Source organism: Lacerta agilis, chromosome 9 (assembly GCF_009819535.1).
Source record: "Lacerta agilis isolate rLacAgi1 chromosome 9, rLacAgi1.pri, whole genome shotgun sequence".
NCBI classification, from domain to species: Eukaryota; Metazoa; Chordata; class Lepidosauria; order Squamata; family Lacertidae; genus Lacerta; species Lacerta agilis.
This window is the reverse complement of record NC_046320.1, coordinates 45934520-45958883: the sequence shown is the minus strand read 5'-3', so window position 1 is coordinate 45958883 and position 24364 is coordinate 45934520. Positions and strand designations below refer to the sequence as shown.

Here is a 24364-nt window from a genome sequence, read left to right as displayed (position 1 = left end):
CATAAAAAAGCCTAACACAAATAATCTTCTCTGTTTATTGCATGGTCCATGTGTTAATTCTGGGAACACAGTTCATCTGTCTCTCATTTACTAGGTCTGTGCAAACACATGACAACTAGATAAGCATCAGTAGAGATAAACAAGTATCATGCGGATATTTGATAAGCATACATATAGACACAAAGCGGATCTTATTTTTATAAAGTACATGTGATATTTGCAAAAGCTGTAAACTTAAGTTCATATGACAATATTTTCCCAAAGTCACTTAGCCTTCAGTTGTGGCTCTAGGGCATAAATTACTACTATTTTGTTGAGAATTTCAGTATTTCTTCAAAGCTGGTTTGGAATTCTGAGATCCTATATGTGTGTTTTCCTCTAGGCTTAATAATTTAATATGTTTAGTAAGATCAAATAGAAGGGCTCAATTTTGACATTCATTGGCCTCCACTTTCTCTCCAGACCTCTCATGGAGGAGACACATAAAGAAGGGCCTCGGATTGTGATTGCAGGATCTAGCTTGGTTCATATGGAGCAAGGAGGTCCTTGGGGTACTGCTGTGCTCAACTGTTTCATACCTTAGGTTATAACCAGCACTTTGAATTAGGCCTGCAAATTAATTGGCAGCCAGTGTAGTCAAGGAAGAATTGGAGTTACATGCTCAAACCATCTTGCCCCAGTGAGCAACCTAGCCACTGAATTCTGCACCAGCTGAAGTTTCCAAACCATCTTCAGAGGCAGCCCCATGTAAAACGTGTTGCAGTATTCTAACCTAGAGGCTACCAGAGCATAGACAACAGAAGTTAGAGTATTGCTGTCCATATAGGGCCACAGCTGGGCCACCAGCTGAAGTGGATGGAAGGCACTGTGCCAATGAGGCCACCTGAGCCTCAAGCAATAGCAATAATCAAGAAGAACCCCTGTGTCTCATACCCGTTCCTTCAGAGGGAGTATAACCCCATCAAGAGGAGGCCACCTTCCATCCATCCATCCAGTCTAGGGAACCACCGATTAGCAGTGCCTCGGTTTTTATCTGGCTTGATTTTCAGTATTATTGACTCTCATCTGGTCAGTTGCTGAGGCAAGACAACGGTCCAGTGCATCTCCTGCCACACCTGCAGATGTAAAAGAGAAGCAGAGCTGTGTGTCATCAGGATATTGCTGACAATGTACTCCAAAACTCAGGAATGGGGGGGGGGGGGTTGAATGAAAGAAGACCGAAGCTAAAGCTGGCTTTTTAAAATGATGGTTATATGAAGTTTCTTAGCAGGATGTAGGAGAGATATCTTAAGTAACAAATTATGATTTTTGACCTCCTAATTCCTTGTCCAAAGAAACTATGGCAGCCTTAAACTTCCCCTCCTTTATGTTGACTTTTTTTTATTCGGGGTCAGATTTGGGGTTTATTTGTGATGAGGGCTTATTTGTGATGTAAGCAGGTGCATACGACTGATTTAGTAAGAGTCAGTCACAGAAAAGACTTGAGTTGGGGGGTACGTTTTCAGATTGGACCCTTGGGGTTTCACCATTGTTTGAAAGGTCTAATTCTGAAGCCTTTTCACGGTACTTCATGCTGAGTGGGAAAGCTGATGTTCCCACTCTCTAATCCTACTTTTAGACATACTTAGGAGTGTGTGTGTGCGGCAAGCTAGCCTGCACTCTTGCAGGTAGTCGTCATCCGGGAAAGCTCCACAATTTGCACTATTCACAAACCACCACAGGATGCCAATCTGCTCCAGGTCCCTAATCCCTTTCTCACACAGTCTGTTGTAACCATCTGGGGGGGGCGGGGTGGGGGGGATGACAAGCTTGAATGAAAGGGAAAGGAAAATGCAACACAATGTACGAGACGGGCTTATCAGGCTGCCATTGGATGCACATACAATCTGCACCAGCTGCAGCCCAATTAAATTCAATAGTTCACAGGTGTTCCTGGCAGAGGATGCATTAACCAAGCCACTCTTAAAAAATACCTAAGACTTTAAACACAGAAGCTCATTTCTCCCCACTACCACCCTGCCCACCCCGTCTCTCGATATTCTTTATAAAGTTTTTTTTTTTTTGGAGCACTTCAAATACAAAGAAACTGAAAAGGACTTTCAGCCCTTTGGGGGAAAAAAGTTAGTGCTTAAAACCACAATGGACCTGACTCAAGCAAGCTGAATCAGCTATTCATCTTATCTGATTCATCCTGGCAGATGAATTGTTAGGTTATCCGTCCATGGCTTCAGGAGCATAATAATTGATACCTGAGAGTATTTTTCACCTAGGAAGCAGAAAATGATCGACACAATTGGAACCCCCTCTCTGAATATTACTATTGGTCTCTATTCTGTGTGTTCTTTTTTTACTCATTAGTAACTATAGAAAATAATTTGAGATCAAAACAACTAGGGTGTCTTCTAAGCCTCATTAAAATAAATGACAGTTTTCCCACTGATACATATATAAACTAGGGCTATGCTGCTATTGCATGGATGTGTGCTGCACTCTCTTCCTGTGGCATTTTTGCTTGGACATGCTAGTCCTGTTGAAATGTCAAATGTCAAATATTCTAGTTTTGTGTGTGTGCACGCGTGCACGCACAAAGATTGGTATTGCAAAACATGCCCAGGAATAAGATAGGCACTAATAACATAATCTTATTATTAGATCTTGCCATTTAAAGCAAGTATCACCACTGTTGTGTTTTCCCTTCTGCAAAATAGTTGACTGGCTGAATCCTAATAGATAGGATTGCTGATCCTTGAAATAAACCATTCTGGCACCTGAATAGAGCCCAACAGCAGGGCTCAATATGTTGCTTAGGGTTGGCATCCCATTTTTAATGGGCAAAATGCACAGAAGATGCTCATCTAAGAAGCACATTTAATGATTGTGTGTAAAGTTCCTGTCACCAACCATTGTATACTTAATATTATTGTATACTTAATATTATTGGAGATGTAATATTATTGAAGACATTCCAGGAAAAAAATTACCCATTTTACAGATGAGGCTTAGCTTGTGTCAAAGATAGTCAGGTAATACACGACACCGAGAGCTGAAAATGCATGTTGGAGGGATCACTAGTAATCCAAGCTACAGACTGTAGATGAGCATATAGAAAGCACTTCAGAAATTGAACATGCAAGAAGCAGCACCTTTGCTCTCTCAGTCTGCATGCTGACATGTGGGATGTGACTTTCTTGAGACAGACAGGCAGACATTGTGTCCCACCCACATGTACTGTATACACACCACTCACTGCTGACCCTGACATGGGATGACTGCTGCCAGCTGGCCGCAACTGCCTCTTTCTCAGGGCTACAAGCTGTGGGAAGTAGGCTTGCTGAACTGCATGAATGACCTGGCTGGGAATTTTAGAGGTTAATAGTCTTGCTTGAGCCTGCATGTTCTGCCTGCATCCTGCAGTGCTGAGCCTCCACCACTCACTGGCAGCTGCGTGTGCTAAGCTGTGAGCTGCTGCACGTCATCCACAGTACTTTGAGTTAGTGTGCATGATAGAGTGCATAGGAGTACAGATGTCTCCTTTCTTCACTGCTGTCTGCATTTCCATTCGATTCCATTCAATTCCAAGGGCATAGTTAGTTCCCATTCTATACTTTGAGGCTTCATCCCTCTTGAACACCTTGCTCTGCATGTGAGATTCATCTACTACCTATCCTCATTAGCATCTTCTCCAGTGAAGGCAGTGCATCACAGGCCACACTGGATCAGACTCTCAGAAATAATCCAAATACTCTGATGCTTGATAGACCTTTAAAGCCCTAAACGGCCTTGGCCCAGTATACCTGAAGGAGCGTCTCCACCTCCATCGTTGAGGTCCAGCGCTGAGGGCCTTCTGGCGGTTCCCTCACTGCGAGAAGCAAAGCTACAGGGAACCAGACAGAGGGCCTTCTCGGTAGTGGCGCCCACCCTGTGGAACGCCCTCCCATCAGACGTCAAACAGATAAACAACTACCTGACATTTAGAAGACATCTGAAGGCAGCCATGTTTAGGGAAGTTTTTAATGTGCGACATTTTAATGTATTTTTAATATTTGTTGGAAGCCGCCCAGAGTGGGCAGGGTACAAATAATAAATTGTGGTTGTTGTTGTTGTTGTTGTTGTTGTTGTTGTTGTTGTTGTTAATGTGTCATTGTTACTCAAATGCCCCTACTTAGATAGTGTTGCAACCAAGTTTTGGTTACCAGTTTTTCATGTAACACTGATTATGTAATCCAGGGGTAGTCAACCTTTCTTTACCTACCGCCCACTAATGCATCTTTCTTGATGGTAAAATTTCCTTACCACCCGCCAGTGCTCAATGGAAGAAGGATTCAGCTTGTGCCATAGTACCCCCTACTCCCCACCTAAAATGCTGAAACGCCCACTAGTGGGCAGTAGGGACCAGGTTGACAACCCCTGACGTAATCACTGGAAACATGAAGTACGTAGCAGAAAAGCTGGTTGTGAGTGTGCTTCATGTGACCACTGGAAGAATATATTGCTCACACACAATTCTGATTTTTGGTGTTCATGTTCATTCTGAGTTCATACAATGGCATGAATAAGACTTTCTGTGAAAGGTTTGCCTTTTGGTGTCAAAAAAACAAGTGAGCGAACAAGAAAAACATATCAAGGTATGTGTTAACTTGAGAAATTATCAGGCTTTGTGGGGTGTTTTCTGAGTTTAGGAATTAATAAGCATGGGTTCCTGTGGCTGTGCTCCCTCCGTTAACTTGCATACATAGACTTTAACCTGTGAGATGGCAGTGTGTGTGATTCTTTTTTCTTTTTTGCTTTAATGTCTTCACTGTGCTCTGGAGCATTAAAATGCAGAGCAGCAGAGCACTGATCAGAACTAACAGCAATATTGTAGTAACTTGACAAAGATGTCCAAATCCATGCTTTTTTTCTTCTTCTTCTCTGAAGGCATGCTAAACACATGCTAAATCCCCTAAAAAGCTACTAAAAGACTTTGGCAGCCATTAGTCCTGCATGGGCGGTGGAAGTCTTTTCAGCAAGTGAACAAACAAGGAAAATATACTGAATGGCTGACAAATGCATTTCAGCTGGCTCTTTCATTTAGACACACAAGGGTGCAGTCAATATCAATCACTGTTTTCCCTCTTACACTGAAAATCATGGTCCCCCTGTTCATTCCTCAAGCGCTTTTCACCACAGTAATGTGTCTTTAGAATGACATTAACATGAGGCTGTTTCCGCTGTCTGAAGTCCAGGGAGCTTAAAAACCCATCTCAGGCTTTAAGATATTAGTAGTCTTCTTTTCCACACTTTTTCTTCCTTCCTGCTTCTCCTTTTGAATTGTATGCTTTTCCTCCCTGCTTCCCCCTTCCCTCCACCTTTTTTTTTTTAAAGTTACAGTTTGAGACAGGAAAGCAGCCACAAAAGATTTGATAGTCGTTTCTGGAATGCTTACTCAATTGTTTGGCATAAGTTGGTGGATTTTTAATTCAGCATCTGCCATATGCATATTTTATTTATATAAGAGGGCAGCGTATACTACAATAACAAACATCAGGATGTAAATGTGTTGTTGGTGGATTTTGCCAGGCTTGGAACGATTTTTTTTTTCAGATGCTTCCATAGATGCTCAAGAAAATTATGAATGTGGCCCTCTGTTTCATTCTGTGTCTGTCCTCTGCCACCAGTCCTCAGCAGATAAAATGTTCCAGCAATAAATCTTGTTATTTAAATACATATATTTCTTTTTCAGATAACTGCGGTTTGTAGGGAAGCTGCACTTCTTGCCCTTCAGGAAGATATACAAGCAAAATGCATTATGGGGCGGCATTTCCAACAAGCCTTGTCTATTGTGACTCCTCGAATTCCAGATTCTCTGCAGAAGTTCTATGACGGCTATCATCAACAGAGTGGGCTACATTCACTTTGAGAAACTGATTTATTTAATAATTGTACATTGTATAATGTGACTCCATGGGCTCTTTTATAAGCTGAATAGCTGTAATCCAATAATGTATGGAGGCCACAGGTTCCCCTTCTCTGCTTTAGAACTAACACAAATAATTTAAAGCAGAGTTTGCGGGAACTTGAATTCAGGTGTCATATGTGGCACTCCATGCCTTTGTTTTGTGTCCCAGAAATTTCCCTGTCCACACCCCACAGATAGGTAAATAAAGAGACCTACCTGACCCAAGCTTGCTCAGGGACCCACAAGTTTGGGCAGGTTATCCAAAAGGATGCTCCATAGCCAGGCTAAGGACCCTAAACTCTTCGTAGCTAGCCTCCAAAGACTGAGGGTGCTCATCAGATCTCTTTATAAACCCCCTTTATTTCCCACACCTTTTTGCTGCAGAACCAGCATGAACCTCAGTTCAGTCCCACTGCAGAACGGCCTGGTGTTATAATAATAATATTTTTTATTATTTATACCCCCACCCTTCTGGCTGGGTTTCCCCAGCCACTCTGGGCAGCTCACAGCACATATCAGAACATACTAAAATATCAAACATTTAAAACTTCCTGATACAGGACATGCCACACTGACTCCTCGTCTTTTGTCCACCTGGCCCAACCACAACAAGTGTTTGTTGGCAATAGTGCTGCACAAGACAGGGGCGTGGAATTATCCTGGTGCTTGATGTGATCTCTCATCCTGCCTTCTGGTTTAACCTTAGAACCTGACTGCCCTTTTCTCCAGGCTCCCAGTTCCTACTCCTGACTCTCGCAGGACCACTACCCACAGCCCACCCCTAACAAAAGGGAAGAGCAAGTCACATTTTTTTCAGCACCCTAGTCCTATGAGAGGTGTTCAGATAAACCAAAGGACACTGTTTCTGGGTGTAACTTGTCACGAAGCCCAATGCGCTTCCTGAACACGAAGCTCAGGAAAGATGTTTATGCACTCATACTTGCCAGAGCACGTGCGTGCTTAGAGAGACTTCCTAGTTTGTTGCTGCCACTCCTTAAGATGGCCCAGCAGGCTTTACACGAAGAACTCGCTAATTTGTCAGGTTTGCTGGCACACTTCCCTCTTTTTTCATTCTCTCCCACATGCTGGTCCTGCTCCGATGGCTATTTTGGATTTATTACTCATCCTGGGCCTTAAGTATCTACATTCTAATCACGTCTATTTCAGGTACCAACTGTTGTACCCAAATTAGGAGAAATCTGGGCAACAGAGTGAGTCACTCAATAGAGACATTGGATTTGGCAAAGATTGCTAGGACTTCTTCTTCCAAATTCCTGTTGTGAAACTTGATAACCTGAAATGTACCTGGCTTGAGTTGGAGCAGTGGTGGAAAGTGCAGGAGGCATCATGCCTGCCCTTAAGTAAAAAAACAATCATACCTGAGTTATTGCTGCCAAATTTTTTATCATAATTTTATAACATTTCCATCTATGGGGATTCATATCAGAGTTGTGTGTGTGCGTGCGTGCGTGCTGTTCTTTACATTTTATCTCACAGTTTACCTTCATTCATTCCATCTTAAAACTTGTATATCATTTCCCCCCCCCCCAACCCAAGTGCAATAAAAGCAAAAAAGAGTTCCCTGAAATTCCATTTTCTACAAAACTATTTAAGATTTATGTGGGCTATATCAGCAAGTTCCATCAAAGGAAGACTTAAAACCAGTTCCGGATGGTTGGAGGATTTGGGGTTTATGTAGGGGGGAAGAGATGAGGGGGCAGTCATCCTATTGCTCCTGCAAAACGCTCCTGCAGCATTGGATACAGCCTTTTGTCTCCTTTCCAGCACTTTCACCATATGCTGAGGCTGTAATCTTACCCACACCCTGGAAGTTAAGCCTGTTGGAAACAGTGAAATATACTTCCAACTAAACGTGCCTAGGATCTGGCTTCAAGTCATACATTTTCCCCAGGGACATCTTCCCAATGTATATACAGCATTTAGTTGCAAAATTGTTCATCTAATTCCACCCCCACCACACAACAGATAATTTATTCATCTGAAATGTTTCAGCACCACTTCCACCACATACCTTGGAAATTTCTATATTCTCTCCAAGATTGGAATAATGGCTTCTGGGGGGGGGGGGGTTGCATGGATACATTTGACCATATAACCTTGGGCAGCACTCAAAATACTTCCTTTAAGCAAAACAGATGACGCTATCAGACCAAAGATGACAGACCAGCACTGATGTAAGTGTTCTTAGGAGCTTTGTAAGAGTGAAGACAGAAATGGATGTGGTTTGAATGCCCATTTCACTGCCCCGAAAACAAATGGAGCAATTATGTGTTCAAACCACTTCCTCCATGCTGAAAACGTTTTCTCCGTCTTCACCCTCATCCTAAATTGCATTTCCCCCCATTAAAAGACATTGAGCTACTGTTCCAAATATGATGATAGAGCATCTAACACTGGATTTATCTGAAGAGAAGTAAAAGGAAGAACCCAAAAGCACTGTTTCTATGCACCTTAATCTTGCTTTTGTGCAATTCATAAATACTAATTTAGAAACCGCTGAACTATTCTTCTTTTATTTTCGATGCCCGGAATAGTAGGGTAGGTTGGATTTTTCAACTTTCTAATTCCAAAGATGAGGGGTGCTAACATTTTATACCATGACTTGGGAATTCAAAATATATTTTGATTAAATCAATATAATATAATTTAGTTTTGCTTCGTAAGTAAAATGTGTGTAAAATGGCACAGAAATAATTAAAAATGATTGCCAGGTACTCACAGTTGTATTATATATTAATTAATTAATTAGCATTACCTGGCATTTTCAGAAGATAAAATTATTTGGTTTTCTGAAAGCAGTTTATATGCTTTATAATCAATAGTAGACTATCAACCTAAATGTTGTCCAATCACAAAAATAATAGCAGTTTTGAATTCCTCACCCCCAAATACATATTTTTAAGATCGCTTGCTGGAGAATTTTGTAAAAATTTAATTTCACCCCCTAAAAAGACTGAAATAGTCTTGATGCATTTGCACAGTTGAATTTGCCAGACTGGTTGTGTTCTTACACTATCTTTCTGTGTGTTCCTTTGGCATAAAAGAATCACAATCCCAAAGTGATATTGCAAACTGGCATTTTGTTTTGATGTTTGCTTATTGTAGTTTTGAAACCACTGACAAAACAGTGCAGGGTAAATTTAGCTGTCTTATTACAAAAGAATTTCAGAAATAGACTGGAAATAGAAGTTGCTGAATTGCAACTTATTACCAAACTTAAAACCATGGAGAGACCTGGTCTGAATAGAGACATTGGATTCTTATCTCATTATACATGACAAAGCTATTTTTAGCCATCTCACCCCTTGCTTTTTCCTGTGAGACCAATTGCAGTCGTTAACAGTCATCAACAGGTTTACCACACCTATCAGCCAATATCAACAACCTCAGATATGCTGATGACACAACCTTGATGACAGAAAGTGAGGAGGAATTAAAGAACCTTTTAATGAGGGTGAAAGAGGAGAGCGCAAAATATGGTCTGAAGCTCAACATCAAAAAAACTAAGATCATGGCCCCTGGTCCCATCACCTCCTGGCAAATAGAAGGGGCAGAAATGGAGGCAGTGAGAGATTTTACTTTCTTGGGTTCCATGATCACTGCAGATGGTGACAGCAGTCACGAAATTAAAAGATTCCTGCTTCTTGGGAGGAAAGCAATGACAAACCTAGACAGCATCTTACAAAGCAGAGACATCACCTTGCAGACAAAGGTCCATATAGTTAAAGCTATGGTTTTCCCAGTAGTGATGTATGGAAGTGAGAGCTGGACCATCAAGAAGGCTGATCGCCAAAGAATTGATGCTTTTGAATTATGGTGCTGGAGGAGACTCTTGAGAGTCCCATGGACAGAAAGAAGATCAAACCTATCCATTCTGAAGGAAATCAGCCCTGAGTGCTCACTGGAAGGACAGATCCTGAAGCTGAGGCTCCAATACTTTGGCCAACTCATGTGAAGAGAAGACTGCCTGGAAAAGACCCTGATGTTGAGAAAGATTGAGGGCACAAAGAGAAGGGGACGACAGAGGACAAGATGGTTGGACAGTGTTCTCGAAGCTACCAACATGAGTCTGACCAAACTGCGGGAGGCAGTGGAAGACAGGAGTGCTCTGGTCCATTGGGTCACGAAGAGCCGGACACGACTAAACGACTAAACAACAACATCAGCCAATCACCCATTCCCACCACCCTTCTGAGTAATACCCCTCCCCACCCTCTCACTATATATAAGGGTCTGGTGACTTTTGTTTTGGTGTGTCTGAAGAAGTGTGCGTGCACATGAAAGCTCATACCAAGAACAAACTTAGTTGGTCTCTAAGATGCTACTGGAAGGATTTTTTTTATTTTGTCAAAACAGTGATACACTTTACATATTCTCAGTATTGGAGATACTATCACAAGCATGTCATTTTTCTGGGCATAACTGAGCTTGGAAGCACAAACATGATAATATGTGTTGCATTCATGTTACTTAGGAGAAATATTGCTTAAACTGATTGATTTGCTTTTAAGCAACACTGAAACAACTAGTTGTCACCGTCTGATTCTATTCAAGGCTTTCAGCATGTGCATTTTTTTGTGAAAGCTTTTACTGAGGGAAAACACACAGTAGTAACTGGTTAGACTTTTAACTACAAAGGAGTGTTTTATTTTCCTGAGAGATTAATAGTAAGTCAGAATCAGCTGGTAGTGCCAAGTGCCTCAATAACACAATTGACCACAGAAAGCTTTGTTAAATCCCCCCCCCCGCACCCCGCCTTCTCATTTCCCAGAAAGAATTGGAAGACAACACAAGTGCTCGGGTGATTTTTATTTTTGCACCAATTTTGCAACACATTGATTATGATGAGCATAAATCTCTAAAACAGGAGGATTCCCCCCCCCCCATTATCATGGGTGGAAAGAAATTAGCAAGGAAGAGAGGGATAGATTAAGGAAGGGGTGGAGGGTGTTTGTGGGTATATTGTCACCATAGCCCACCTTCGGCATTCAAATCTACAAAATGCTTTGGGATCGTTTAACTTCTTTGACCACAATATTACCATTGTGAGGCTAAATCCTTGGTGCAGTAAATTATTTCCCAACTATTAAAAAAACGAAGGAAGCTTTACCCCTAGGTAGTTACTTTTTTCAGCAAAAGGGAAGGGGCAGTTTCAGATGTCTGTTTTTCCATGGTGGCCTCACTTGAAGCTTCAGGTTACATTTGAACTTTTTGTAAATAAATGGCATGAACAATTAGGTTTTGATGGAAGTTATAGGAATATAAACTGGTGAATGAAGTACATAATCAGAATTCTTCTTTGGTTAGATAAAAGCTTACGGACTTCCCTGGCTGGTTTGGGCACCTTTGCTGTGTGAGGGAGACAAAAGTCAGATTTCTTACACCCACCTAGTTTTCCATTGCTTCCCCTCTGTGCGTCCATGTGTAATGCCCAGCAATATCCATAGCTGTAGCAGCTGCAGCAGGGTCAGATGGAGGGAGAGCTTTCTGTATGAGTGTGAGAGGAACTGTATGTGTCTGCATGTTCCTTGCCTGTGTGTATAAAGAGACTGTCTTTCTTTGTGCGTGTATGCAGATGCATTGTAAACTTTCTAGATGCATAACTACATGATCATATAATGTATTTTTTTGGAGAACCTACTTCTCATATTTAAGTGTTCTCCTTTTCATGAGTCAAGAGCTGTATATTCATTCTAGGAACTGCTTCAATGAAGGAGTGTTAATAAGGTACTAAAATACTTCCAGTGGTAGTTTCTGCCAGATGTGCATGTTCCCACATTGCCCTTGTGTTGCTCAACTGACAGATGTGCTTATGGCAACGAATCCCTATTTACAGCAATTAGCAACTCATTTACCCTGCACATCATACACATGGAAGGAATGGAACAGACCAGTCAGGAGACTGTGCCCTCAGCTTGAACGTTCTCCCCCTTGCTTCCAAATCCTTGTAAGATTTTCTGCCTTCCAGGAGTCAACTGCAAATTCAAATTTCATTAGTGATAAGAATGCCATTCATCGAACAAGTCAACTGTTCTGGATTCCTGTATTTGCTATTTGTGAATCCCAGTCCATGAATAATATTGGTAAGTATTTGTGTTGACTAATCCTGCCATATGGTTAATATGGCACATGGCAACTGTCTCTTTCGGATCCCATGAAAAATGCTGAGGCTTTGTTCCCTGAGGGTTATGCCTGAAAGCAGGAAATGCAATTGCCTATTCGGCGCTACATTGATTTGGCCAGAAGTGTTCAAACAATAAACAATCACCACGCCCCACTTTCTGTGGCATAAAAAGGGCAGAATCTATGGGTCAGTTGAATGTATACTGCATGTTTATGCACAATTGACGCATCATACACATATGCTGAGGCTTTTGTCAGCCCTGCTGTTAGGACAGTTCTGATGTCACTGCTTTGCTGTCAAGAATGGTGAGGGGACAGGAAATAGAAGCATAATTAGTCAGGGCTAGAGACTGTCGTCTGGAAAGAAGGAACCAAGCAGATTGGGACAAGCAGGAAAGAAAGGGAAGTAGTATTTGCTCACCCATGGGTACTGTTTTTATGGTATTTGTATGAATCATGGATTATGTTTATTTTACACCATCCTGGAATCCATTGGACAAAGTGCAGTTTAGAAATAATTTAAATAAACCATTCTTCAAGCTTGAAGCTGTGGCAACAGGTGCTTCCAGATGCAAGTTTATTGTGGACATCATGTGTGCAGGTGTTTTGTACTGTCATAGAATGTTGTCATCATCAAAATTCTTTTTATTCCAGATTTCCTTTTACTGGGAAAATCCGCTAAGCAAAAATGATCCATTATCTATCCACACATCCACTGCTGTTATGAAAACTCATTAGCACAATTGTGGGGTTTGGGAGGGGGAGGGGTTGTCACATGTGTGGTGATGTTTCATTGGGTGGTTCCTATTGCTGCACCCCAACTTCCATTTGCTTTTTACCTGAGCATAACCTAGCAGCATGCCCATTTCCACATGCTGCACACTGAGCACATGTTGGGATTTCATCAACGTAGTTCAGCAGTGCTGTTCTGTGAAGATTTCAACACGGGAATTACCTTGGAGCAGGCTTCCTCAAACTCTGCCCTCCAGATGTTTTTGGCCTACAACTCCCATGATCCCTAGCTACCAAGACCAGTGGTCAGGGACGCTGGGAATTGTAGTCTCAAAACATCTGGAGGGCCGAGTTTGAGGAAGCCTGCCTTGGAGACTAATCACAGTGCATAAATCAGAATGGTGATAATAACTGCCCAAATATCTCCTTATCAGAACCGATAGCTATCAGAATTGTGGCATAGCAAAATATCAGTCTTGCACAATACCTCTATATTAATACTTAAATTTTCAACACCTGCACACATGCTCCGAATGGTAAAATGTAGCGGGGTGGAGGAGGAGTAACTGAGGAGAGGGGCTAGAAAAGAGCATGGAAATATTTCATCATGGACTGCCCACTGTTGTGGATGGGAAACAGCAGAATGATACCTATGAAAAAGTGTGTGGAGAGCCGTGTGTCAATCATGCACACAGAAAAATGTGATCTGAGTGACCCATTTGCAACAAAAAGCACCTCTGTGGACTTGCCCACAAAAAACAGCCTTGGTTTTCTATCCCTGATTAATAAATTTATTATATCACCATCAGACGAGGACTTGCTCCAAGTGCAGCTTCCTGTGCTATTGGTTGAGCCCTTTGTCATTGAGTCAGAAGCACACGAAGGAGAATTCTGTGGATTGTGGCACCTACAATGAACGGGCTAACCTCCCGTTGGCTGTTTGGATGAGTAAAGAGTAGCAGACAGATTGGCAAATTTGCGGTGTGCCAAAATAGCAAACCTGATTCTCTCTACAGACAGACGCACAGCACTGAGGTACCCTTGAGACTTTGCTCAACTGACAGTGACATATTACACCACCTAAAGGATAATGGACATTCCAGTTCTAAGAGATGCAGGACATGTTATAAGAGTCCGTAAACTGATTTGTTCCAGACAGCCTCATTAGAAAGATCCCAGGTCTTCACTAGCGAATGGACAATATAAACATACACAAAGCAATCTATTTAAATTAGTGCAAAGCTCTCCCACTTCCTTTGATAATTTACTCCACACCCAGGGAGTGGCTTCTGCTTGGGGAAAAATGGGCAAGATTTCTACCTCGGTTGTTTTTGAAGTGATGTGCTATTTATCAGTCATGATAGATTTCCTCTGGTGCCTTTATCAACTATAATTAGAGCAGCCACCTCCTTTCATCATTCTCCCTACAAATACAAGTACAGTCAAATTTACAGTCCTTAAACATGTCACAAATTTCTATAGCTCCAGAAAGTGTGACCCCTGACTTTGGTAGCAGCAGCAGCAATTACTGTATTTTGGAAAGTTGCTTGTCCATCTGTCCTCTGTGCATTCAAAAATCTCTTGTAATATCATCACCCAATTGGGCATCACATTTCCCAAGATTGAGGAGCCAGATTTTGTCTATGTTTGGATACCATTGGACCCCATATTGAATCAAGATAGTGGACCAAAACATTCCAAACTATGCTAAAACGGAGGAGCAGGTTTTGGTCTATGACTGTATACTGTTGGGCACCATTTTGAATCAAGTTGGCAGAATGAACCATTCCAAACTGAACTGATTTGGACACATTTGAAGATATTGTCACCCAATTTGGATCTGTGTTTGGATACCGTCAAATGCCATTTTGAATGAAGATGGTTCACTGAACTGTTCCAAACTGCAAGCATTTAGACTGAATCCACCATCTTGATTCAAAATTCTATCTTTTGAAATTGTGTTGATGTCAATCTAATTTGGCAGGAAGCTAATAGGGCTGTGCCCCCATCCCAAACCAATTCAGGCCAATTCAGGTGGGTCTGGCCTTGATTTTTATTGAAGTTGAGAGGGATTGCTAGTTGTTTATGACAGGCCCAAAACATTTTGCTATCTGGGTAGAAGAACAAGATGGTGCTTATTCCCATTATATACCTAGAAGCTGGACAGGTACTTTTACCTCAGCTTTCCCATCCCCCCTGCATTTGTGAGCAGCAAATTTTATTTGACTAAATCTAATTCTATTTTACACAACTGTACAATTCCAGGGGATGAAATAAAGTTAATAACTAAAAGAAGCACTAGTTACAGGTGGGTAGCCGTGTTGGTCTGCCAGTCAAAACAAAATTAAAAATTAAAAAAATCCTTCCAGTAGCACCTTAGAGACCAACTAAGTTTGTTCTTGGTATGAGCTTTCGTGTGCATGCACACTTCTTCAGATACACTGAAACAGAAGTCACCAGACCCTTATATATAGTGAGAGAGTGAGGAGGGGTATTACTCAGAAGGGTGGTGGGAATGGGTGATTGGCTGATAGGTGTGAAAAACCTGTTGACGACTGTTAACGACTGCAGTTGGTCTTACAGGAAAAAGCAAGGGGTCAAGCACTGTCATGCAAAGCATTCGTGAGTCAAAATTATATTTCCATAATTTAATTTAATTGGATTTACATTTATTAAATTAGCAGTATCAATTTTGATCCTTTAGTTTAAGGTTAGGATTAAATGTCAATAAGTCTGCATGCACATTTACTAGGGAATATAGTGCAGCTTACTTGTGAGTAAACATGCACATGATTGTGCTATAAGAGCACAATCTCTGTAAACCACTTGGAGACCATTATAGCTAAGGAGTAGATAAAGTGTTTAAATAAAATAAAATAAAATAAAAATAAATAAATTGCATGCTCTTTCTAGGTAAATTAATCCGAAAGAATAACCAGGTTCTGGTTCTATAATCACGATAATTATGGCTGCAATCCTATACCCAGTTACCTGGATTTAAATGTGCCTCAACTCAATGGGGTACATTTCTTAATATACCGTGTATGCTCTGTTGACGGAAAGGGTGAACAGCCCTCCACTCGTGAGTACATAGAGAATAAGCAAAAAAGAACAGCTTGGGGTGAAGTCATCTCGATAGGTACTTTAGGACTTGGGTTTGAGTTTTGTACCCATAAACCTTCCACAGTCTGTGAATGACTAACGCTATAGGGGAAGGCTGTCTGCGTCGCTTTTTTCGCGGTATGCAAAAGAAATGCAGAAGGCTGGTAAACAAACACTGGTAAACGCATGAATGAATGGGAAAGAATAAGCAAGACGTATAAATGTAGAAGGGGAGGGGGAGAGTAATCCAGCCCAGGTTTTCCCGTCCGCTTCCTGAGTGACAGATTGACATCATTGGAGGCGTGACGCGAGGCTGAGGTGGGGGCTCGGCGCTGCAAGGCTGCCGTGCAGCTCGGCTCATTCTGAAACAGCAACGCGAAAGCGGCAGAGCAGTTGGCGAAGAGATAGCAGCAGGCGGCGGCAACAACGGCAGGCGACGGGCTGCGTCCTTGGATTTACCTCCAGCTGCCGCGATTAGGCTTTGCAAAAGGATTCTGAACCTGTTCGTTCGGTAAGCGTGATCTGGAGGGCTCCCCCCCCCCACTTTTTTTTTTGCGCGCGAGGCATTTCGGAAGTAGCTCAGGTGCTGCTCGGTGCCCGTACATATCGGCCGAGCTAGGCGGACGACTCGCGTGCAGCCCACCGCTCGCTTAAAAAGCGCTTTCAAAAACACGTCCTTGTATCATTTCACTGCGATCTGGTGTACGATGCAGCGACTTAAGTGCGTTTTACACTGCGAGCCTTCCGAGTAGCCTCGAGCGAAGAAGACGCGGCAATCCGCAGTCCCCCCACCCCGCCTCATGCAAGTGGATCGTTCGCTCCTCTTGTGCAAAGATCGTGTGTGTGCGTGTGTACCCCCGATTTGCATTCTATCCGCGGGGTCTGTCCCCCGTCCCGCCCCGCCATGCTGGTGGTGTAGCAAGACTGTCAACCAGCAAGCACATGGCAGCTTTGCAGAGAATCCATTGCCTCCCTCCCCCTTTCCCTTACATATGGAATTCACTCTTCTCGTGCCTACAGTTCTTTCTTTTCTTAACTCCTTGCTCAGATCGTGTTTTTTTTTAAAAAAAAAATATATTTTTTATTGTTATTCTCCCAGGCGTTCCCGTTGCACGTTCTCTTCTCTCTCCTTCTCCCCGGCTAGCCTAAGAGGAGAGGGGAGCTGCGGGCGAAGGACCATGTGGTGAAAAAGAGCTCGGAGTCGAGGAAGCAGTTGGACTCGCTCGCCTGCACGCGCGCTTTACTTGGGAGGGGAAATCGTGCGCCTCCAAAGGAGAGAGGGAGGGGGAGAAAGAGAGAGAGAGAGGAGAAAAAAAGGGGGGAAGAAAGCTCCAACTTGGAGGAAAGCAGGAGGGAACCGGCGGGGCAGCCCCAGCAGCAGCAAGCTTGCTTTGCAAACACTCTTCGCTCCCCACCTCCTCCGCTGCTTCCAGGCGACCCTCTCCAAGCTGAGTGCCTTTGCATTGCTGCAGAGCGAACGACAGCCGTTGCAAAAGCAGCTCGGTCTCCTTTTTTACCTGGCAGCCGGAGACGCCTCTTCTCCCCCCTCCAGCCTCCACCCCCCTCCCGCACCGGATTGCCTGTCGCTGCTCCTGGGAGAGAAACCCTGCTCGGCTCGTGGACAACCAGCTCGAGGAGGGGTGCGTGTAGGGCACCCCCTTGAATGTGCGTGCTTCGGCAGGAGAGGTGTTTGGCGGGCCGGCGAGGCGGATTTCCTTGCGCGCGAGGGCGTCGCGACCGCTCCGTAGCCTCGGCAGCAGGAAAAGCGGGCGCCGAAGAAGCGGGTCTCGGGGGCCACGAGCGAGGATTGCGGCGCCTGGGCGCGTGGAGACTTACCGGAGCCCCGCTGCCCTATGGATCTAACCTAGCAGGGCAGTACTTTCGCGCGGATCGGCCCTTGGAAGACGTAAGTTTGCGCCCGTCCTCTTCTGCCTTCCACTTGGCAATATGGATCCTGCCGCCGCCTGGTTTCGCGCCGGGGGAGCCCGAGGGGTTAGCAGGTGCCCTGCTGGCTCCTCTTCCCCTCGCGGTGGGGTGGGGGGCTGGCGGCGGCGGCCAAGGCTGTTTCCCACACGACGCACGTCCTCTTTCCCCAGGCGCTTGAGTGGTGGTGGGGGGGGGGGTGGCGCTCGGCTGGCGTTTTGCTGAACGGCAACGCGCGCAGGCGAGATTACTGAACTTGTTGCTGCGAGCAAGGAATAGGCTCGGACTCTGCGGAAAGCCCGGGGGGGACGGGACACGGGTGGATCAAAGCAGGGGAGAGGGAGGACCGACCTCTGCTGCCAGGTGCTTCTGGCGGGAGAACTAGCTAATGCACTTCCTCAAAGCCTCTGGCTTAAGGTGTGAGACCCTGTGTGTGCGTGTTGTTGTTTTTTACATGCATTCTCCCACTAAGGCAGCTGACACATCCATTGATTTCCATTGGTGTTCGTTGCAATGACATGAAACTTAATTGGCATTATCTGCGGGCTTGTTTACACAGAAAGAAGTGATCAGTATGTGGCTTGGGTGACATTTGAATTATGGCTGCATTGTCTAACTCGAGTATTGTGTAGGCGTGGGTTGGGGTTTATACTTGGTTTTGAATCCCACGTGATCAACACTTATTTGCACCTTCGCTTAGTGCGCAAAGGACATAGAACCCACCTGGAGTTGCTTGCCCATTCTCAAGTTGTTTAATGTGGATTAGGTGCCTCTTAACATCCTGTATCTGGAGGGACCTCTGGTGCACTTGCAAAACAGAGATGGTCTCTCTTAATGTGCTAGAGGCAGGTGGAAATTCCGGCCATCCTTAGCATTACTGTATTATCTGTAGTTTTTTTCAGCAAGCGTTCAAAAATATTGTTTGCCTTTGGTAGCTGCAACTGGTGGTTGGAGCGTACTAGTGAGATTATTCCTTTCCCTACTTCTGTTGCTTCGTGGTGTGAGTGTGCGCTTCATTGAATGTAGTCAGCGAGGGAGGGATTTCCCCTTTTGAGTCTGAGTGAGATTTTAGCAGGTCAGTAGAAAGGCGTGGAGGCTGCAAGGAGGAAATGGTGGGTAAGACAAAGATAAAAAGGCTTCCCCCGTCCTTCCACTCCGCCTCCTCAGAAAGCACCAGGGGGGAGAGGGGGAAAAATCCCTGCATGCTCAAACTAGCACACACAACTTTCACATTGGTCTTGAAAGGTAGAGAAAGGAGTGTGCAGTGCAGCTTTAAGTACTGGAAAGTCCGTCCCCCTGAGGTAATGGTAACCTCAGCCATTTCCCCTCCTCTTGCAAATGGGGTGGGTGGGTGGGGAGGATGGGGGGGGGAATAATCCCTTGTTTTCATTCATAACTTTTTCCTCTTCCTCTCTGTCAGCTCTGCATTCATCGCCTCCATTGAGATCGGGTTGCAGAGTGGGCAGTGCTGCCCTTGGTGCTTCTCATTTTCTCTTTGAGAGTCCATTCAGTGCTGAGTTTTTACAGCATTTCTCTCTCCTCCCTGCCGCCCCCCACTTTCAAATGGGAAGTCTGCTGTTAGAAGGCTGCTGATAGAAACGCAGGGCTGATGTTTTACAAGGAAGCCTTTTTTGGGTGGGGAGTTAAGAATATTAGATAGATACATAGAAAGATAGATAGCTGCCACAGACGGCAGTCCTGTGTATACTTTACCTGAATGTAAGCCCTGTGGAACACAGTAACATTTACTTCTATGTAGCCGTAGGATTGTACTGAACTGCTGCTTGTGTTGTCTGTGTCCTGCGTTTTTATTTTGTTGGAAGAATTAAGGCTGCAATCCTAAACCCGCTTGTTCTGGAGTAAGGCTCCATGAACACTTTGGGATTTGCTTAGGAGGAAATACTGATAGGATACCTGTCTGGTTTTTTGTGTGTGACTTTTGCAAACAATTCTATCCCACCCTCCTAAGAAGCTCTGTAGCAGTTCCCACCCTACATTTTAACACCCCAAGAACCCTGTCTGGTTCAAAGAATGGCTGAAAGCTACTAACTCTTAAAAAAGGACAACAATAGAAAGAATTCTCTTGTGCTCTTTATAAAAGCCTATGAAAAGGAAAAGTTGTGTGAGGCAGATAAGGTGTGATTGAGTTGAGCAGAGCTCTTTGTCTTGCGCTCTCTACACCTTGAATAGGTGATAGGTGAACCTGAGTGGTTCCTTGCTTCCCCCTCCCCACATGTTCTGATTAAAGAAACTTAGTCTTCCCTCTTTAAGTTGCTGCATGATTTCTTTTGGGGTGTTTTTAAAATGTCTTGGAAAAAGAACACAGGTGGGGAGATGTTGTGCTCCTTCAGCTGTGAGACAGTACAGTTTTCCTGACATTTGCTGTTGGAAACCAAATGTTGGTTGTTTCCTTACTTCCTTTTGTCTAATTACTGAATGACAGATCCACATTTATTTATAAAAACCACTATTATTTTGATCAGGGAGTCGGAATAGGTGGCATTTAAGGCTCTATATTTGTGGCCCACCTTAATCAACCTCCATAAAGGCATGGAAGCAGCATCTTAAAACTAAGGCATCTGGTGTGTGCAGCGCTTAAGCATGTGAGCTGCTATCTGGCTCAAATATTCCGCAGTTATGAACTCCTTCAGGAGACTCAGTCTTTGCTGCATTATGCCTAAAATGGACTCTTCCTGCTGACCTTGCTTGCTAAAATACCCAGTGTGTTAACCGTTTGTTTTGTTCAGGTGAGGAATGTGCGGGAATTTTTTTTCAAATCAAGTGTTTCACTCTTATTGAAAAAATATTTTGAACAGCACATTGTCACTTTAAAAAAAAATAGCTTCCCTAGAAATTAACAGATGACCACTTCAGTTGTGTCTTGCAACTGTGGATGCAATAGTGGTCCATAAAGATCCAAGTTGGTTCAAACAAACAAACAAACAAAAACATTCATGTGTATCTGGTCTAATATACGCCATTTTGAATCCTGTCCAACTATTCCTCCCCTCCCTCTTACTTTGTGCAGCAGATAACATACTTTTCACTTACACGTGAAGGTGGATATAATCTTCCGAAACAACTGATTAAATGCCATACTTTATTTGTCTTATCTTTTCTGCTGCAACCCTTTCCTGCTGCCTCCACCTCCCTCCTTTCACACCCTGCCTTATGGTCCAAGAATACTTGGAAGCCTATTGTGTAACAGGATGTTTACATCTGGTGTTTTGCTTTAATGAGCGTGCTAGATTGTTTTAATTTTTTTTTTTTTTGGAAAGAGATATTTACTCCCAGAAAAGAAAAAAATTCTTCACATGCTTTCCCCATTGCTAATATGCTTCAGGCGTCATGGAATAGCAGTTAAAAAGGCAGCTATGCTGAATTTGAGTTTAAAATCAGGCTTGATATTGGAATGTGGCTTTGACAGCGAAAACGGGCAAGAACTTCTTACAGGTCCTGCAGTTTGGGGGCATGAATGTGATTCTGTAATGTGGCCTTGAAGCTCAGTGTTGTGCTACTGCACATTTTATGTTGCAGTCAGTGGTTAGACCCGAGTGGGAATGTACAGTACCTGAAGTAGCTTCAGCTATGTTTGATGTAGCATGAAATAACTATAAGAGTAAAATGTGCATGCATAACGCTCATAACTTCATGCTTGGAAAGAAAAGGTATGCAAACATGAAAGATTTTTGTTTCGTTCCTTAAACTATAAGTTAATCTTCGGTGTGCTTTATTTACAATATCTACTCATATAACACATACGTATTTATTTTAAACTGTTATGCTCCCTTTTACTCGGAGCCAGTGTAATTCCATCCCTGGGATATTGTTAATAGGTAGTTAGGCCAATTTGTGGCTTGCCGTAAAATGTTTTTATTTGTTTGGGTGGTGTGTTTTATTTTTTGCTGCTGGTGTGTGTGTGTGTGTTGTGTTTTCGTTTTAGGAGAAGCAGCCCACTTCTCCCTTTTCAACTCTTGTTTTTCTCTCTGCCTCTCTTTTAGGATTTCCGATGCATGCCAGGTTCCTGGTGAATGCCAGAAGTAGAGATCACGACAGATGGAGTCCCAAGGTCAGCATGGAAGTGGCAGTTCATTAGTGGTCCTTCAGCAGCCTTCTTTGGACAGCCGGCAAAGGGTGGACTATGAGAGAGAGCTTCAGCCCCCCACGATCTTGTCTCTAGACCAGATCAAGACTATCAGGGGCAGCAACGAATACACGGAGGGCCCATCTGTGGTGAAGAAGTCTGCCCCACGGACAGCTCCCAGGCAAGAGAAGCATGAAAGGACTCACGAAACTATACCGATTAATGTGAATAATAATTACGAGCACCGGCCCAGCCACCCGGGGCACGCGCTGCATCAACACAACGCGAGGGCTCCTGTGCTCAGCAGGTCGACGAGCACCGGCAGCGCAGCCAGTTCTGGAAGTAACAGCAGTGCTTCCTCGGAGCAGGGCCTGCTCCTGAGGTCGCCCCCGTGCAGGCCAGGGCCAGGCCACAGATTGGAAAGGCCCATCTGGACGCAGCCTAAGCCATCGTCTCTGGTCGTGGAGGACCTGAAGAGTCCTTTGAAAGAGGACCAGGCCCAGCACAAGTTTATCTGTGAACAGTGCGGGAAGTGCAAATGTGGGGAGTGCACAGCACCCAGGGCCTTGCCCTCTTGCTTGGCCTGCAACAGGCAGTGCTTGTGCTCGGCAGAGAGCATGGTGGAGTACAGCACCTGCATGTGCCTGGTCAAAGGGATCTTCTACCACTGTTCCAACGATGATGAAGGGGACTCCTACGCAGATAATCCGTGCTCTTGTTCCCAGTCACATTGCTGGACTAGGTATTTGTGCATGGGAGCCATGGCCTTGGTTTTGCCTTGCCTGCTCTGCTATCCTCCGGCAAAAGGATGCCTGAAACTGTGCCGAGGGTGTTACGACCGGATCAATCGCCCAGGTTGCAGGTGCAAGAACTCCAACACAGTTTATTGTAAGCTGGAAAGTTGCCCCTCGAGGGGTCAAGGCAAGCCCTCCTGATTTATGGGGGCACGGGGAAAGGTTGAGTTCCTCAGACTGTCGTTCAGGTTGTGGCTGGCTTTTCTGTCTTTGCCCCACCCCCCTATCTTTTTTCCTTACTTACATGCACAAATGATCCTCTTCTCACACCATAGCTTCTCTCAGCAAAAGGCAAATCTGGGTTTTTCCCCCCCTTTTGGTCTTTGGGTAAGTGTAGCCCATGTACTTGCATCTAATCTCCCAATATGGCAAGTCGTCTTCAGGTTTGTGAGTAATCCATTCCTGAAAGAAGTAATGAGGGAATTGGGTTTTGTTTTGTTTTTGAAGCCGCCTGCTCTGCAAGCAACTTTCCAAAGATGCTGTTTTTGTTTTTTCCTCTATAACAATTTTTAACTTAATTTTTAGTGGCTTCCAAGTGATTATTTCAAAGTATTTTTGTGTGTGTGAAAGAGCTGAATTATGAAGCTTTAAAGAAAAAACATTTTTTTAAAATAGTTGGGTTAAAAACTTAGCAAACCTAGTCCTGCTGTCTTTATGGATTGCAGCCACCCTGTCTTTTAATCCCATCTCAACAGTTCTTTTAGAATTTCGTGATCCGTATTGCAAATCCTTATCTAGCTTGGGTTTCCAACACACACAAACTCACTCACCAACTTCACTAGAAATGCTATGAGTATATTGTGGTGCTTTAGCTTAGATTCCTGAATTGCGGGGGCTGGATTAGATGACCCTTAGGGTCCCTTCCAACTCTACAATTCTATGACTCTATGACTACAGCTTTCTTCATTGGTTTCTATAGTTTTCAGATTTGTACAAGGTCCAAGGTTTTCACTACCCCCCCTTTTTCTCTTCTTTTGATGCTAAAGTTGTTGATTTCTGCACATCTGAGTAATACTCTTCAGGTATCATACAGTTTTAAGTTGTGTAAACATTCTTGGATCTCTTTAACACTTCTATTATTTCTGTGGTTTAATGACATTTAACTCTACTCTGTGCTCGATAACTTTAATCCTCTGTTTTTATTGCCTTAGCCACAAATTGTGGTGCTTTTGTATATTTTATGTAAAAACACAAAGTTGAATTCTGACTATTTTTAAGACAAAAGGTCTGTTAAAACTTTTTTATTGTAAAGAATATTTATTATGTGAATTTCTATTATTTTATGATATTTATTACAAAGGACTGTTCCAAAAATGTACTCCTGTCTGAATATAACAAAATACCAATACTTAACGAAAATAAGGGTGACAAGAAGAAAGTACATATGTTAAACTATAATGCAGAAAATATAATAATTAATGAAAACGTCTCTTGGGTTCTTTATTTTTTAATATAACAATAAGTTGTTAATAGCAGTATTAGTAAGTAAGAGTAGGCCTACTGCTGCTTTTATTTTCCATTTTTTCATGACTGTGAAACCACTGCTAGTATTCTAGTTTTATTTAATCACTTTTTTAAAAAATGTTTTCAGAAAAGTTTTTAACATATTTCACAGCATTCATATATTTTTGTTTGGGGTGGAAAACA

The 24364-nt window shown here is 43.4% G+C and overlaps 2 protein-coding genes across 7 annotated transcripts in view; both read left to right on the top strand.

The window, feature by feature from the left end:
- Positions 1–5930, top strand: part of SPATA5 (spermatogenesis associated 5) — a 147168-nt gene extending 141238 nt beyond the window's left edge. For all 3 annotated transcript variants that reach the window (XM_033159729.1, XM_033159728.1, XM_033159727.1), the window contains exon 16: positions 5723–5930. In XM_033159729.1, coding sequence (XP_033015620.1) covers positions 5723–5899 — 177 coding nt within the window. In that variant the 3' untranslated portion in view covers positions 5900–5930. The remainder of the gene's footprint in view (positions 1–5722) is intronic.
- A 10337-nt stretch (positions 5931–16267) lies between these two features.
- SPRY1 (sprouty RTK signaling antagonist 1) lies at positions 16268–24146 on the top strand. 4 transcript variants are annotated; one of them, XM_033160011.1, is made up of 3 exons: positions 16269–16427; positions 17016–17822; positions 21841–24146. In XM_033160011.1, the coding sequence occupies exon 3, from the start codon at positions 21896–21898 to the stop codon at positions 22856–22858; it is 963 nt and encodes a 320-aa protein (XP_033015902.1). In that variant the 5' UTR covers positions 16269–16427; positions 17016–17822; positions 21841–21895; the 3' UTR covers positions 22859–24146. The 4 variants fall into 4 exon arrangements, with proteins under 4 accessions (XP_033015903.1, XP_033015902.1, XP_033015905.1 ...); XM_033160012.1 differs by lacking the exon at positions 17016–17822 and having other exon boundaries at positions 16268–16427; XM_033160014.1 differs by lacking the exons at positions 16269–16427; positions 17016–17822 and adding an exon at positions 21126–21292.
- Positions 24147–24364: the final 218 nt, after the last annotated feature.